At 42.9% G+C, this 12,171-nt stretch overlaps 1 protein-coding gene across 1 annotated transcript in view; it reads right to left on the reverse strand.

Annotated features, from left to right (window-relative positions):
* The window catches only part of LOC108296976 (cytochrome c oxidase subunit 5A, mitochondrial), an 18,608-nt gene that overhangs the window by 2,350 nt on the left and 4,087 nt on the right, over positions 1-12,171 (reverse strand). Inside the window, exons 2-4 of the mRNA XM_017519591.1 lie at positions 6,528-6,644; positions 4,135-4,256; positions 1,186-1,308 (exon numbers count right to left, since the gene is read on the reverse strand). Of these exons, the coding sequence (XP_017375080.1) occupies positions 1,195-1,308; positions 4,135-4,256; positions 6,528-6,644 (353 nt within the window). The 3' untranslated portion in view covers positions 1,186-1,194. The remainder of the gene's footprint in view (positions 1-1,185; positions 1,309-4,134; positions 4,257-6,527; positions 6,645-12,171) is intronic.

Consider the following 12,171-nt stretch of genomic DNA (forward strand, 5'->3'; position numbering starts at 1 on the left):
TGGAGTCTCCCTCTGTCACATAGGCTACAGTGCAGTGGTGTGATCTTAGGTCACTGCAACCTCCGCTTCCCAGGTTCAAGCGATTCTCCTGCCTCAGCCTCCTGAGTAGTGGGGACCACAGGCCTGGCTAACTTTTGCATTTTTAGTAGAGATAGGGTTTCACTATGTTGGCCAAGCTGATCTCTAACTCCTGACCTCTACTGATTTACCCACCTCAGCTCCCAAAGTGCTGGGATTACAGGTGTGAGCCACTGTGCCTGGCCCAAATAGAAATATTTTTAAAACACCAAAGCACAGGTGGCAAAAATAAAAGTACCTGAAAATCTGGATATGCGTATACAGGCTCAGTGTATCATCATCTATGCTACTGTTTATGCCTAAAATATATTTTTTTTAATTAAGGAGGCTTTTATTTGCCTTAATACCAGTAAGAAAATGGTGCCAGGGCCAGGCGAGGTGGCCTGTAATCCCAGCACTTTGGGAGGTCAAGGAGTGAGACCCACCTGACCAACATGGAGAAACACTGTCTCTACTAAAAATACAAAATCACCCAGGTGTGGTGGCACATGCCTGTAATCCCAGCTACTTAGGAGGCTGAGGCAGGACAACTGCTTGAACCCGGGAGGTGGAGGTTGCGGTGAGGCAAGATGGAGCCATTGCACTCCAGCCTGGGCAGCAAGAGCAAAACTTCATCTCAAAAAAAAAAAAAAAAAAAAAAAAAAAGATGCTGGGCGTGGTGGCTCACGCCTGTAATCCTGGCATTTTGGGAGGCCCAGGTGGGTGAATCAGGACGTCAGGGTTTTGAGACCAGCCTGGCTAACATGACGAGACCCTGTCTCTACTGAAAATACAAAAAGCTGGGTGTGGTGGCACACACCTGTAGTCCCAGCTACTCACTCGGGAGGCTGAGGCAGGAGAATTGCTTGAACCCAGGAGACGTTGCCATTGCACTCCAGCCTGGGCAACAGAGCAAGATTCCATCTCAAAATAATAATAATAATAATGGCAGGAAATAATTTCAGTTCTTTAAATTTACCATTACTGGTATTCTCAAAATCTCTTCATGCTCATGGCCATTACGTCTAACAAGAACACTGAAAGGTCTTACTCTGGGCACACTGAAATGTCATCCACCCAAACCTCTCTGGATTGTTTTCCTATCTTCTTCAGTGACTTATTGCTTACCCATCGGGTTTACACTTTGTCAAGGCCCAGTTCCTCTGGAGTGGAGATTCCCAGTTCATTTAAAGTTGGTCTAAGTTCCTGGATGACATATGGGTAGATTTCCTTATGAGGTCCTGCTTTGTCCTGATGGCAAAGAGAATATTCACATTTAACTCTCTCAAAAGCCATGTCTACTAATTCATGAAATGAACTTAAAAATGCTTTTAATTACATAAGCAGAGGCTAGTAGCACAGAATTAATAATACAGGTCATTGGATGGGCGTGGTGGATCAGGCCTGTAATCTCAGCACTTTGGGAGGCAGAGAAAGGCAGGTCACTTGAGGTCAGGAGTTCAAGACCAGCCTGGCCAACACGGTGAAACATTGTCTCTACCAAAAATACAAAAATCAGCCGAGTATGGTGGCATGCACCTGTAATCCCAGCTACTGGGGAGGCTGAGGCAGGAAAATCGGCTTGAACCCAGGAGGCAGAGGCTGCAGTGAGCTGAGATCGCGCCACTGCACTCCAGCCTGGGTGACAGAGCAAGACTCTGTCTCAAACACAAAAAAACCGGCCATCTACTTTTAAGTTAACACATTTGTTCAATAAAGAGAGCAACTTACATATGTACTGTTAAAGGTAGGTTTTTGAGATCCTTGAGAATAACTGCAACTGGACTAAATCCAGAAAAAAAATCTTAAAAGTCTAGAGTTACAGGAAAAGAAGGTAGTGATGACAGAATTTTGTGAAGGCAATTAGACATGCCCAGCAGGCAACATGAATAATTGAGTTAACACAGAAAAAGTATTTTCATTTGCCTCCAATTTGAGACCCTAACTGAATTAACCACCAGTGCTGAATGGATTGATAGCCTACAGAACCCTTAATCATCTTACCCATTATAGATAAAGTAACGTTACACTTTCCCCCTTAACAGACCTTGAGTTTCTTTCTTACAGACCATAGTATCTTTTCATGGGGAGCTGTACTTTGAGAATACATATGTTCAGGGATGAAGAGTTTCTACCATAATAGATAGATATACCAGTACTGTCACAAGGTTCTTCAGGAACGAATAAGAAGTCAAATCAACTAAGGGTGACACGCTGCTCCTCTTCTGCCTTCAAAAAACTCTAGGTCTCCTTAATTGTATTTTTAAAAATTAAGATTCTTGTTTAAAATGCAATGTATTTATTCATTACCAAAAAAAAACCTCGACCAGGCACTGTGGCTCATGCCTATAATTCCAGCACTTTGGGAGGTGGAGCACCTGAGGTCAGGAGTTCAAGACCAAAAAGGCCAACCTGGTGAAACCCCATCTCTATTGAAAAATACAAAAATTAGGTCAGGGCCGGTGACTCATGAGGTCAGGAGTTCGAGACCAGCATGGCCAAGATGGTGAAACCGTTTCTACCAAAAATACAAAAATTAGCCAGCATAGTGGCAGGCGCCTATAATCTCAGCTACTTCAGAGGCTGAAGGAGGAGAATCGCTTGAACCTGGGGGGTGGAGGTTGCAGTGAGCCAAGACTGCACCATTGCACTCCAGCCTAGGCAACGGAGCAAGACTGTCTCAAAGAATAAAAAAATTAGCTGGGCACGGTGGTGGGTATCTGTAATCCCAGCTACTCAAGATGCTGAGGCAGCAGAATCACTTGAAGCCAGGAGGTGGAGGTTGCAGTGAGCCAAGATCTCACAGTTGCACTCCAGCCTGAGTGACAGAGAGATTCCATGGCAAATAAATAAAGTCAGAAATGATAACCAAATGAGAGGGTGTAAAATTAGTATATATCCTCCTATGTTTTCATATAATGTATATTTTCCTTTACCTTTTTTTTTTTTTTGAAATGGAGTTCCTCTCTTGTTGGCAAGGCTGGAATGTAATGGCATGATCTTGGCTCACCACAACTTCTGCCTCCTGGGTTCAAGCAATTCTCCTGCCTCAGCCTCCCGAGTAGCTGGGATTACAGGCATGTGCCACCACAGCTGGCTAATTTTGTATTTTCAGTAGAGACAAGGTTTCTCCATGTTGGTCAGGCTGGTCTTGAACTCCCAACCTCAGGTGATCCGCCTGCCTCGGCCTCCCAAAGTGCTGGGATTACAGGCATAAGCCAACACACCTGGCCCAATGTATATTTTTTTAAAAATAAAATGGAGTCATACCACAAAAACTGTTGTTTGTAACTTTCTCCAGTTAATATGATGCAAATATGTTAATGTCAAACACATTTCTACAGTATCAAAAGTTGTGTAGTATAACCAGTTCTAGGAAGTTCCCTCTTAAGAATTCCTAACATTTCGTATGACAAATAGCAAAAAGATGAATATACTTTGTAGTTAAATCTTTGTGTACCCTTAATTATTTCCTTAAGATAAATTCTTTTTTTTTTTTTTTGAGAACAAGTTTCTCTCTTGTTGCCCAGGCTGGAGTGCAATGGCGAGATCGCAGCTCACTGCAACCTCTACCTCCTGGGTTCAAGTGATTCTCCTGCCTCAGCCTCCCAAGTAGTTGGGATTATACACCCGGGTGTGGTGGTGCATGCCTATAATAATTTTTATATTTTTAGTAAAGACAGGGTTTTGCCATGTTGGCCAGGCTGGTCTCGAACTCCTGACCTGAGGTGATCCACCCGCCTCAGCCCTGCAAAGTGCCAGGATTACAGGCATGAGCCACCACACCTGGCCAAGATAAATTCTTAGAAAAAAAGAGAGAGAGAAAGAAAAGAAAAAAAAAGATAAATTCTTAAATGGAATTGCTGAACAAAAGTGTATCATGTATAATTTGTAAGGCCTTGAATAAATGCTGCCAAAGCAGCCTCTACACAGATTTTAACTGCAATGTACATTCCTTCTAGTTATATAAGGAATCATTTTAGGCATTTTAACAAATTCAGACATACAGAATATGCTGATACCTGAGCAACAGCCCACTCATTTACAGAACAATGTTAGCACTACTATTTCACTGACCTTAACAGCCTCTAGGATGCGAACTGTACTAGCAAAATCATTTAACCGTCTGCATGCCCGCAAAGCAGCATCAATGATTTTGGGCTCTGGAACCAGATCATAGGTAACAAGTGTGTTTATCCCTGCAAAATTAAGAAGAAGGGCCATGTCAACCTGGAATAGCCTTACTTAAACTATGACTTACTTATATTTTTACTGAGTCACTGATGTATGATCTTATCTGTCTGTGTCTCCATGCTCTATCTATAAAATGAAAGAATCTACATTTAACAAATTCTAAATAATAAGATCACAGTGGATCTCCCTAAGTTAATTAGTGGAAAGAAAGAACTATGCATTAGCATGCAGACTGAAGAAAAAAAACCCTGAGATTTTTTTTCTTTCTTTGAGTCAGAGTTTTGCTCTTGTTCCCCAGGCTGGAGTGCAATGACGTGATCTCAGCTCATCACAACCTCTGGCTCCTGGGTTCAAGCAATTCTCCTGCCTCAGCCTCCCGAGTAGCTGGGATTACAGGCGTGCGCCACGACGCCCCGCTAACTTTGTATTTTTAGTAGAGATGGGGTTTCTCCATGTCGGTCAGGCTGTTCTAAAACTCCCAACCTCAGGTGATCTGCCCCCCATGGGATTATAGGCATGAGCCACCACTCCTGGCCAGAAAAAACCCTAAGAGTTTTCTTAAATGCAAACACAATTTTCATAATTATTAGCTGGTTTCTTTTCAAACAAGAGGGTTATTTTCAACTCTTAACTTTTTTTTTTTTTTTGGAGATGGAGTCTTGCTCTGTGGCCCAGGCTGGAGTGCAGTGGCAACACCTCAGCTCACTGAAAGCCCTGCCACCTGGGTTCCTGCCTCAGCCTTCTGAGTAGCTGGGATTACAGGCAGGTGTCACCATACCCAGGTAATTTTGTATTTTTAGTAGAGACAGGGTTTCGGCATTCTGGCCAGGCTGGTCTCGAACTCCTGACCTCATGATCCACCTGTCTCGGCCTCCCAAAATACTGGGATTACAGGTGTGAGCCACTGTGTCTGATCGTCCTATCTTTAACTCTTAGTACAATGTACGTATTTTGGATGCTTTAACAGAGTAAAGGCCTGACGAGGTGGCTCACTCCTGTAATCCCAGCACTTTGGGAGGCCAAGGCAGGCAGATCATCTGAGGTCAGGAGTTTGAGACCAGCTGGCCAATATGGTAAAACCCATCTGTACTAAAAATACAAAACTAGCCAGGCGTGGTGGCGCATGCCTGTAATCCCAGCTTCTCGGGAGGCTGAGGCAGGAGAATCACTTGAACCCGGGAGGTGGAGGGTGCATTAAGCCCAGATCACACCATTGTACTCCAGCCTGGGCAACAAGAGAGAAATTCTGTCTCTTAAAAAAAAAAAAAAAAAAAAAAGAGATTCAACTGTAAAATAGTCTAAAAACCAGAGAAATGGGTAAGGAGAGTTAATGAAGCCAAAATGAGGACATTAAGGAGATATTATAGAGAAACAGTACATAGACTCATAAACATTCAACCAGAAAATGATCGGGCATGATTACTTTCAGATCTGCACAAAATGACACCTCATAAAATTTAAGATTCTCTTAATGGGAACACAGAATTGCTGTTCTTTTTTATTACTTCTAGTCCAGATTGTTCACTAAGAATTCTTCTGCTTGTAGCAAAAGGGAATCATTACATTTCTGCAGGGAAGTTTAAAGCACTTAGGTTTCCTGCTTTTATTATTTTAAAATATTTAAACAAAGGACACCAGTGAATATGATGCAGTCATAGAGACTGAATTTTTGGTCCGACATAAATTAGCCTACACTTAATGCTACATATTCATGTTAAATGTGCATCTGCAAATTTAGGAAAGACAAGTTCTAACTTACTTATTCAGGTCAAAACAATGCAAAAATAACAAAAAACCCAAACCATCACCCAAAGGGGAAGGAAAGCAAATGGCTGCTTTGTGTAAATTCTTTGAAATGTATAAAACTGTTACCTTTTGCTTATCTAGTCTTATTGCTATGGCAGTGGTTTTCAATAATTAAGGGTGATTTCACCCCTCAGGAGATACTGTGTAACATCTAGAGACATTTTTGGTTGTCACATGGTAGGGGTATATGTGTACTGGCTTCTGGCAGGTAGAAGCTAAAGGTGATGCTAAACATCCTACAGTATGAAGGACAGTCCCCTACAACAAAGAATTATCTGGCCCAAAATGTCAATAGTGCCTGCCTTAAAAATCCTGCTTTATAGATAGCTATAAACTTTCCTAACTGCAAGCTGCATGATGGTAACCAGTTTAAAAAATACATGTTTTCAAAACAGTTGCTCTCAACAAAGGGGCAGAAGCAGTTCACATTTACACACCAAAATAGACAAGTATGTCTATGTTCCAATTACCTTTACGCAATTCCCAGGCATCTATATCTGGCTTGTTGAAGTATGTTACCCAGCGAGCATCAAACTCCTCATCTGTCTCACTTGACCCATGGGAATAGCAGCGAACTGACTGGATAGCTACAATGTGAAAGAACCATAACTTCAATGTACACAAATAGTACTTGATATATCTTGTTTAATGCATTAAATTTTGAATCAACTATATATGTTGCGGCAGAAAAAAAATTCAACAGGTCAAATGAAATACATCTTATACATTAATAAAGAATCTTTAAAATTGGGCTGGGTGCGGTGGCTCACGCCTGTAATCCCAGCACTTTGGGAGGCCGAGGCAGGCAGATCACGAGGTCAAGAGATTGAGACCATCCTGGCCAAAGAGGTGAAACCCATCTCTACTAAAAATACAAAAAATTAGCAGGGTGTGGTGGCACGTGCCTGTAGTCCCAGCTACTCAGGAGGCTGAGTCAGGAGAATCCCTTGAACCCAGGAGGCGTAGGTTGCAGTAAGCCGGGACTGTGCCACTACACTCCAGCCTGAGGGACAGAGTGAGACTCGGTCTCAAAAAAAAAAAATAAATAAAATCAAGTAGAACGAAAAGTATTACACAGGCATGTTTATACCTTCCCCCTAATGTATAATACTAGCTTGAAATTATTTACAGTGGTTCCCTCTTGTATGTATGTATTTATTTATTTATTGAGACAAAGTCTCACACTGTCGCCTATACTGGAGCACGATCTCGGCTCACTACAAACTTCGACTCCCAGGTTCAAGCGATTCTCCTGTCTCAGCCTCCTGAGTAGCTGGGACTACAGGCACCTGCAACCATGCCCAGCTAATTTTTGTGCTTTTAGTAGAGATGGGGTTTCATCATATTGGCCAGGCTGGTCTCGAACTCCTGAGCTTGAGATCCACCTGCCTCGGCCTCCCAAAGTGCTGGGATTACAGGCATGAGCCACCTCGACTGACCAACCCCCTCTTGTTTATTTTAAATTAACAGTGATTATCAGCAGAAGGTAAAAACTACTTTATATACTTCCATATTGTTTGATTTTTTACACTTAACCAGAGTATTAATTCCTAAACAAACATGTCCCAGTTGGGCACACACCTGTAGTCCTAGCTACTCAGAGCCTGGGCCCAGGAGTTCAAGGTTGTAGGGTACTACAATATGACAGCACCTGAGATAATAGCCATTGCATTCCAGCCTGGGCAACACAGCGACACCCCACCTCTAAAAACTAATACTACTACTAACTAACGTCCGTTCAAGTTCTCTTTTTTGAGACAGGGTCTCACTCTGTTGTTGCCCAAGCTGGAGTGCAATAGCTCGATCACAGCTCACTGCAGCCTCAAACTCTTTGGGCTCAAGCATTCCTCTCACCCTTGCCTCCCAAGGTGCGGGGATTACAGGTGTGAGCCACCGGCCCTGGTCCCGTTCAAGCTCTTAAACTTATATGCTTTATTGATGCATTAAAAAAAAAACAACTCATGTTGTTACATTCCAAAATAAATTACAATCCTGACAAATTACACAAATTGCTTTATCAAACTACACTCCCTTCCCAGAAGATTCTAATATATCCCCTAAGAGAATGTACACTGTAATCTACACCCAACGCAAAATATTGTTTTATAAGGTATCTAAGAAATGACATTTTGGGCTGGGGGCGGTGGCTCACACCTGTAATCCCAGCACTTTGGGAGGCTGAGACTGGTGGAGGTCAGGAGTTTGTGACCAGCCTGACCAACATGGTGAAACCCTGTCTCTACTAAAAATACAAAAATTAGCTGGGCGTGACGGCAGGCACCTGTAATCCCAGCTACTCGGGAGACTGAGGCAGAAGAATCACTTGAACCCAAGAAGCAGAGGTTGAGGTGAGGTGAGATCACACCACTGTACTCCAGCCTGGGCAACACACCAAGATGCCATCTCAAAGAAAAAAAAAATGATATTTTAAATGTAACATTGTTAACAAAACAGGATACACAATTATTTTCATGCCATTTCTTGCCTTCAGCATTCTGAAGGCTAGTAGAACCTCCTAATCAATACATCCTTTACAGTACTGTATGAAAAGCATTTCCTTTTTTTCTTTAAATAAAGTCTCACTCTGTCGCCCAGGCTGAAATGCAGTGGCACAATCTCAGCTCACTGCAACCTCCACCTTCTGGGTTCAAGCCATTCTCCTGCCTCAGCCTCCTGAGTAGCCGAGACTACAGGTGTGCACCACCACGACCAGCTAATTTTTGTATTTTCAGCAGGGATGGGGTTTCACCATGTTGCCCAGGTTGATCTCGAATTCCTGACCTCAAGTGATCCACCTGACCCAGCCTCCCAAAGTGTTGCGATTACAGGCGTGAGCCACTGCTCCCGGCCCCATTTTTCCTTTCTTCTTGACAAATGGACACTGAATTGAATTTGGAAATCTGGATTCTTTCTGAATACCCTCTGGAACAGGTAGAGGGATGGGGGAGACAGAAAATTTTATCTTTGGGTCTTAGATGCAGCACAGGCTAGCGCTCAGATACCTCTAGGCTCTTTGCTCTCTGTTTGACTCTGGGAAATTAAGTTTCATTTTCCTTATCTGTAAAATAGGGGACACTACCCTCCTTAGCAGATTATAAAGATTAAATGTGAAAACAGGTAGGTTAACACTGCACACTGAGGCCGGGCGCGGTGGCTCAAGCCTGTAATCCCAGCACTTTGGGAGGCTGAGGCGGGTGGATCACGAGGTCAAGAGATCAAGACCATCCTGGTCAACATGGTGAAACCCCGTCTCTACTAAAACTACAAAAAATTAGCTGGGCATGGTGGCGCGTGCCTGTAGTCCCAGCTACTCAGGAGGCTGAGGCAGGAGAATTGCCTGAACCCAGGAGGCGGAGGTTGCGGTGAGCCAAGATCGCGCCATTGCACTCCAGCCTGGGTAACAAGAGCGAAACTCCGTCTCAAAAAAAAAAAAAAACAAAACACTGCACACTGGTACTAAACAAATGGTAGTATAAACTAACTCTTATCTGAAAATGCCTTAGTTGATCTTCTAGTTATAAAAATCATAACTTAAAGAAATGAAAAATATCTCAAATCACATTTCCTACTATCTGTATTAGATAAGCTTGCTATAACTTCTAGTTGTTTAAGGCTCCTTAATATATTTTTACTTATTTACTCTTAGAGATGGGGTCTTGGTATGTTGTCCAGGCTGGTCTTGAACTCCTGGCCTCAAGCAATCCTACGGCTTCAGCCTCCCAGATTACTATGATTATAGGCGTGAGCCATAGTGCCAGGCCTTAACATACATACATATATATTTTACATCTTCATCTAGAAACCGCTCAACATTGTTGAAATGTAAATGTTAGTAATATCCTATATATCTTTAATGCAGTAACTGGCAGGAGGAAGAGTAGGAAAAAACCAAAGCAGAAAAGATCTTCCCAGAGACCTAAATTACCTACATAATCCAAGCCCAGAATGAAGTGGAACAGGTACATAAATGGTATAGATGTGGCCATGTTTTAATTTCTTTTTTTTGAGACAGAGTGAGTCTCGCCCTGTCGCTCAGGCTGGAGTACAATGGTATGTGATCTCAGATGACTGCAACTTCTGCCTCCAGGGTTCAAGTGATTCTCCTGCCTCAGTCTCCCGAGTAGCTGGGATTATAGGTGCCTGCCACCACATGCGGCTAATTTTTTGTATCTTTAGTAGAGACGAGGTTCCACCATGTTGGCCAGGCTGGTCTCAAACTCCTGACCTCATGATCCGCCCAACTCGGCCTCCTAAGGGATTACAGGTATGAGCCACCATGCCTGGCCTTAATTTCTTCAACAAGAAAAAATGGATCTCTACACCTAAATATATTTGATAAGTGAAAATCAAAACTACATGGATATTTAATGTCTTACAAGACTAATATTCGAATTAAATATATCAGAAAACAAGGCCAGGTGTGGTGGCTGACACCTGTAATTCCAGCACTTTGGGAGGCTGAGGTGGGCGGATCACTTGAAGCCAGGAGTTCAAGACCAGCCTCGCCAACACGGTGAAACCCTATCTCTACTAAAATACTGTACAAAAAATTAGCTGGGTGTGGTGGCGCAGGCCTGTAGCTCAGCTACTTTGGAGGCTGAAGGAGGAGAATCGCTTGAACCCAGGGAGGTTGCAGTGAGCCAAGATCACACCTCTGCACTCCAGCCTGAGCAACAGAGCAAGACTCCGTCTCAAAAAAAGAAAAAAAAATACATATATATATATATATATAAATACACACACACACATATGAAAACATAGATTAGACAACCTTCTAACACACTATTATCAAGAACTTAGGGCCAGGCACAGTGGCTGTAGCCGGGGCGACAGTGAGATCCTGTCTCAAAAAAAAATGTGTTAAGTTATCTTTTTCTTTATTATTTTTTATTACTTTTTCTTTTTTTTTTTTTCTGTAAGTTATCTTTTTCAAAAACTAAAGCTAGCCTTAACTGAATACTTCAAGTGCAAGTATAAAATGATACAATCACTTTGGAAGACTGTTTAAGCAGTTTCTTATCAAGTTAAACACAAACCTACCATGTAACACAGTAACTCCACTCCTAAGTATTTACCCAATGAAAGGTCTATGTACTCCTTCCCCGGAGGTAATTACCTGTCCTATCCAGAACAGTGTTTCATGATAAGCAAATCCTTTTGTTCCCTGCTAGGCATGGATTTGACTACGTGAGTGCTAGGCTTTTTCCTAACTTCAAATAAGATGACCAGCAACAGCAAATCCAGGAGATCACCACCTTCAATGAGTTGATCACGTGTCTTCTGGAAGCCAAATTACAAACTAGTTGTATTCCAAAAAGTCCTTTTTTTTTTTATTTAAGAGACCAGGGGAGAGCACGAACACAGTCTTTTATAAAACAGGCCAGGTGTGGTGGCTCACGCCTGTAATCCTACAACTTTGGGAGGCCAAATCAGGATTGCTTGATGCTAGGACTGAGAGACCAGCTTGGGCAACAAAGACAGATCCCCATCTCTACAAAAAAAAAAAAAAACTTAAAAAATCAGCGGGATGTGGTGTTCCCAGCTACTCAGGAGGCTGAGGTGGGAGGACCCCTTGAGCCCAGGGCAACAAGGATGCAGTGCGCTATGACTGCACCACTGCACTCCAGCCTAGGTTGGAGCAATACTCTGTGTATCAAATCAAAATAAATAAAAATTTTAAAACCCACATGTCCCCCACTTTTTTTTTTAAAGACGGGGTTTCACCATGTTGGTCAGGCTGGTCATGAACTCCCGACCTCAGGTGATCGCCCGCCTTGGCCTCCAAAGTGCTTGGATTACAGGTGTGAGCCACCACACCCGGCCTCCATATATCCCTTTCTGAAGGGCAAAAAGAGACTCTCCCCACATGATTTAAATTATACTGTTAAATCCAGTAATAGGTAGAGCAGGGTCTATTCCATTAGCTATGGACATGTCCCCCACATGCTTAACATTTTTTTAGGTATACTATACAAGCATTCTCTGCCCCACACACCCCACCCCACTTAAGAACAGGATCTCCGGCCGGGCGCGGTGGCTCAAGCCTGTAATCCCAGCACTTTGGGAGGCCGAGGCGGGTGGATCACGAGGTCAAGAGATCAAGACCATCCTGGT

Source organism: Cebus imitator, unplaced genomic scaffold (genome assembly GCF_001604975.1).
Source record: "Cebus imitator isolate Cc_AM_T3 unplaced genomic scaffold, Cebus_imitator-1.0 Scaffold757, whole genome shotgun sequence".
Lineage (NCBI taxonomy): Eukaryota > Metazoa > Chordata > Mammalia > Primates > Cebidae > Cebus > Cebus imitator.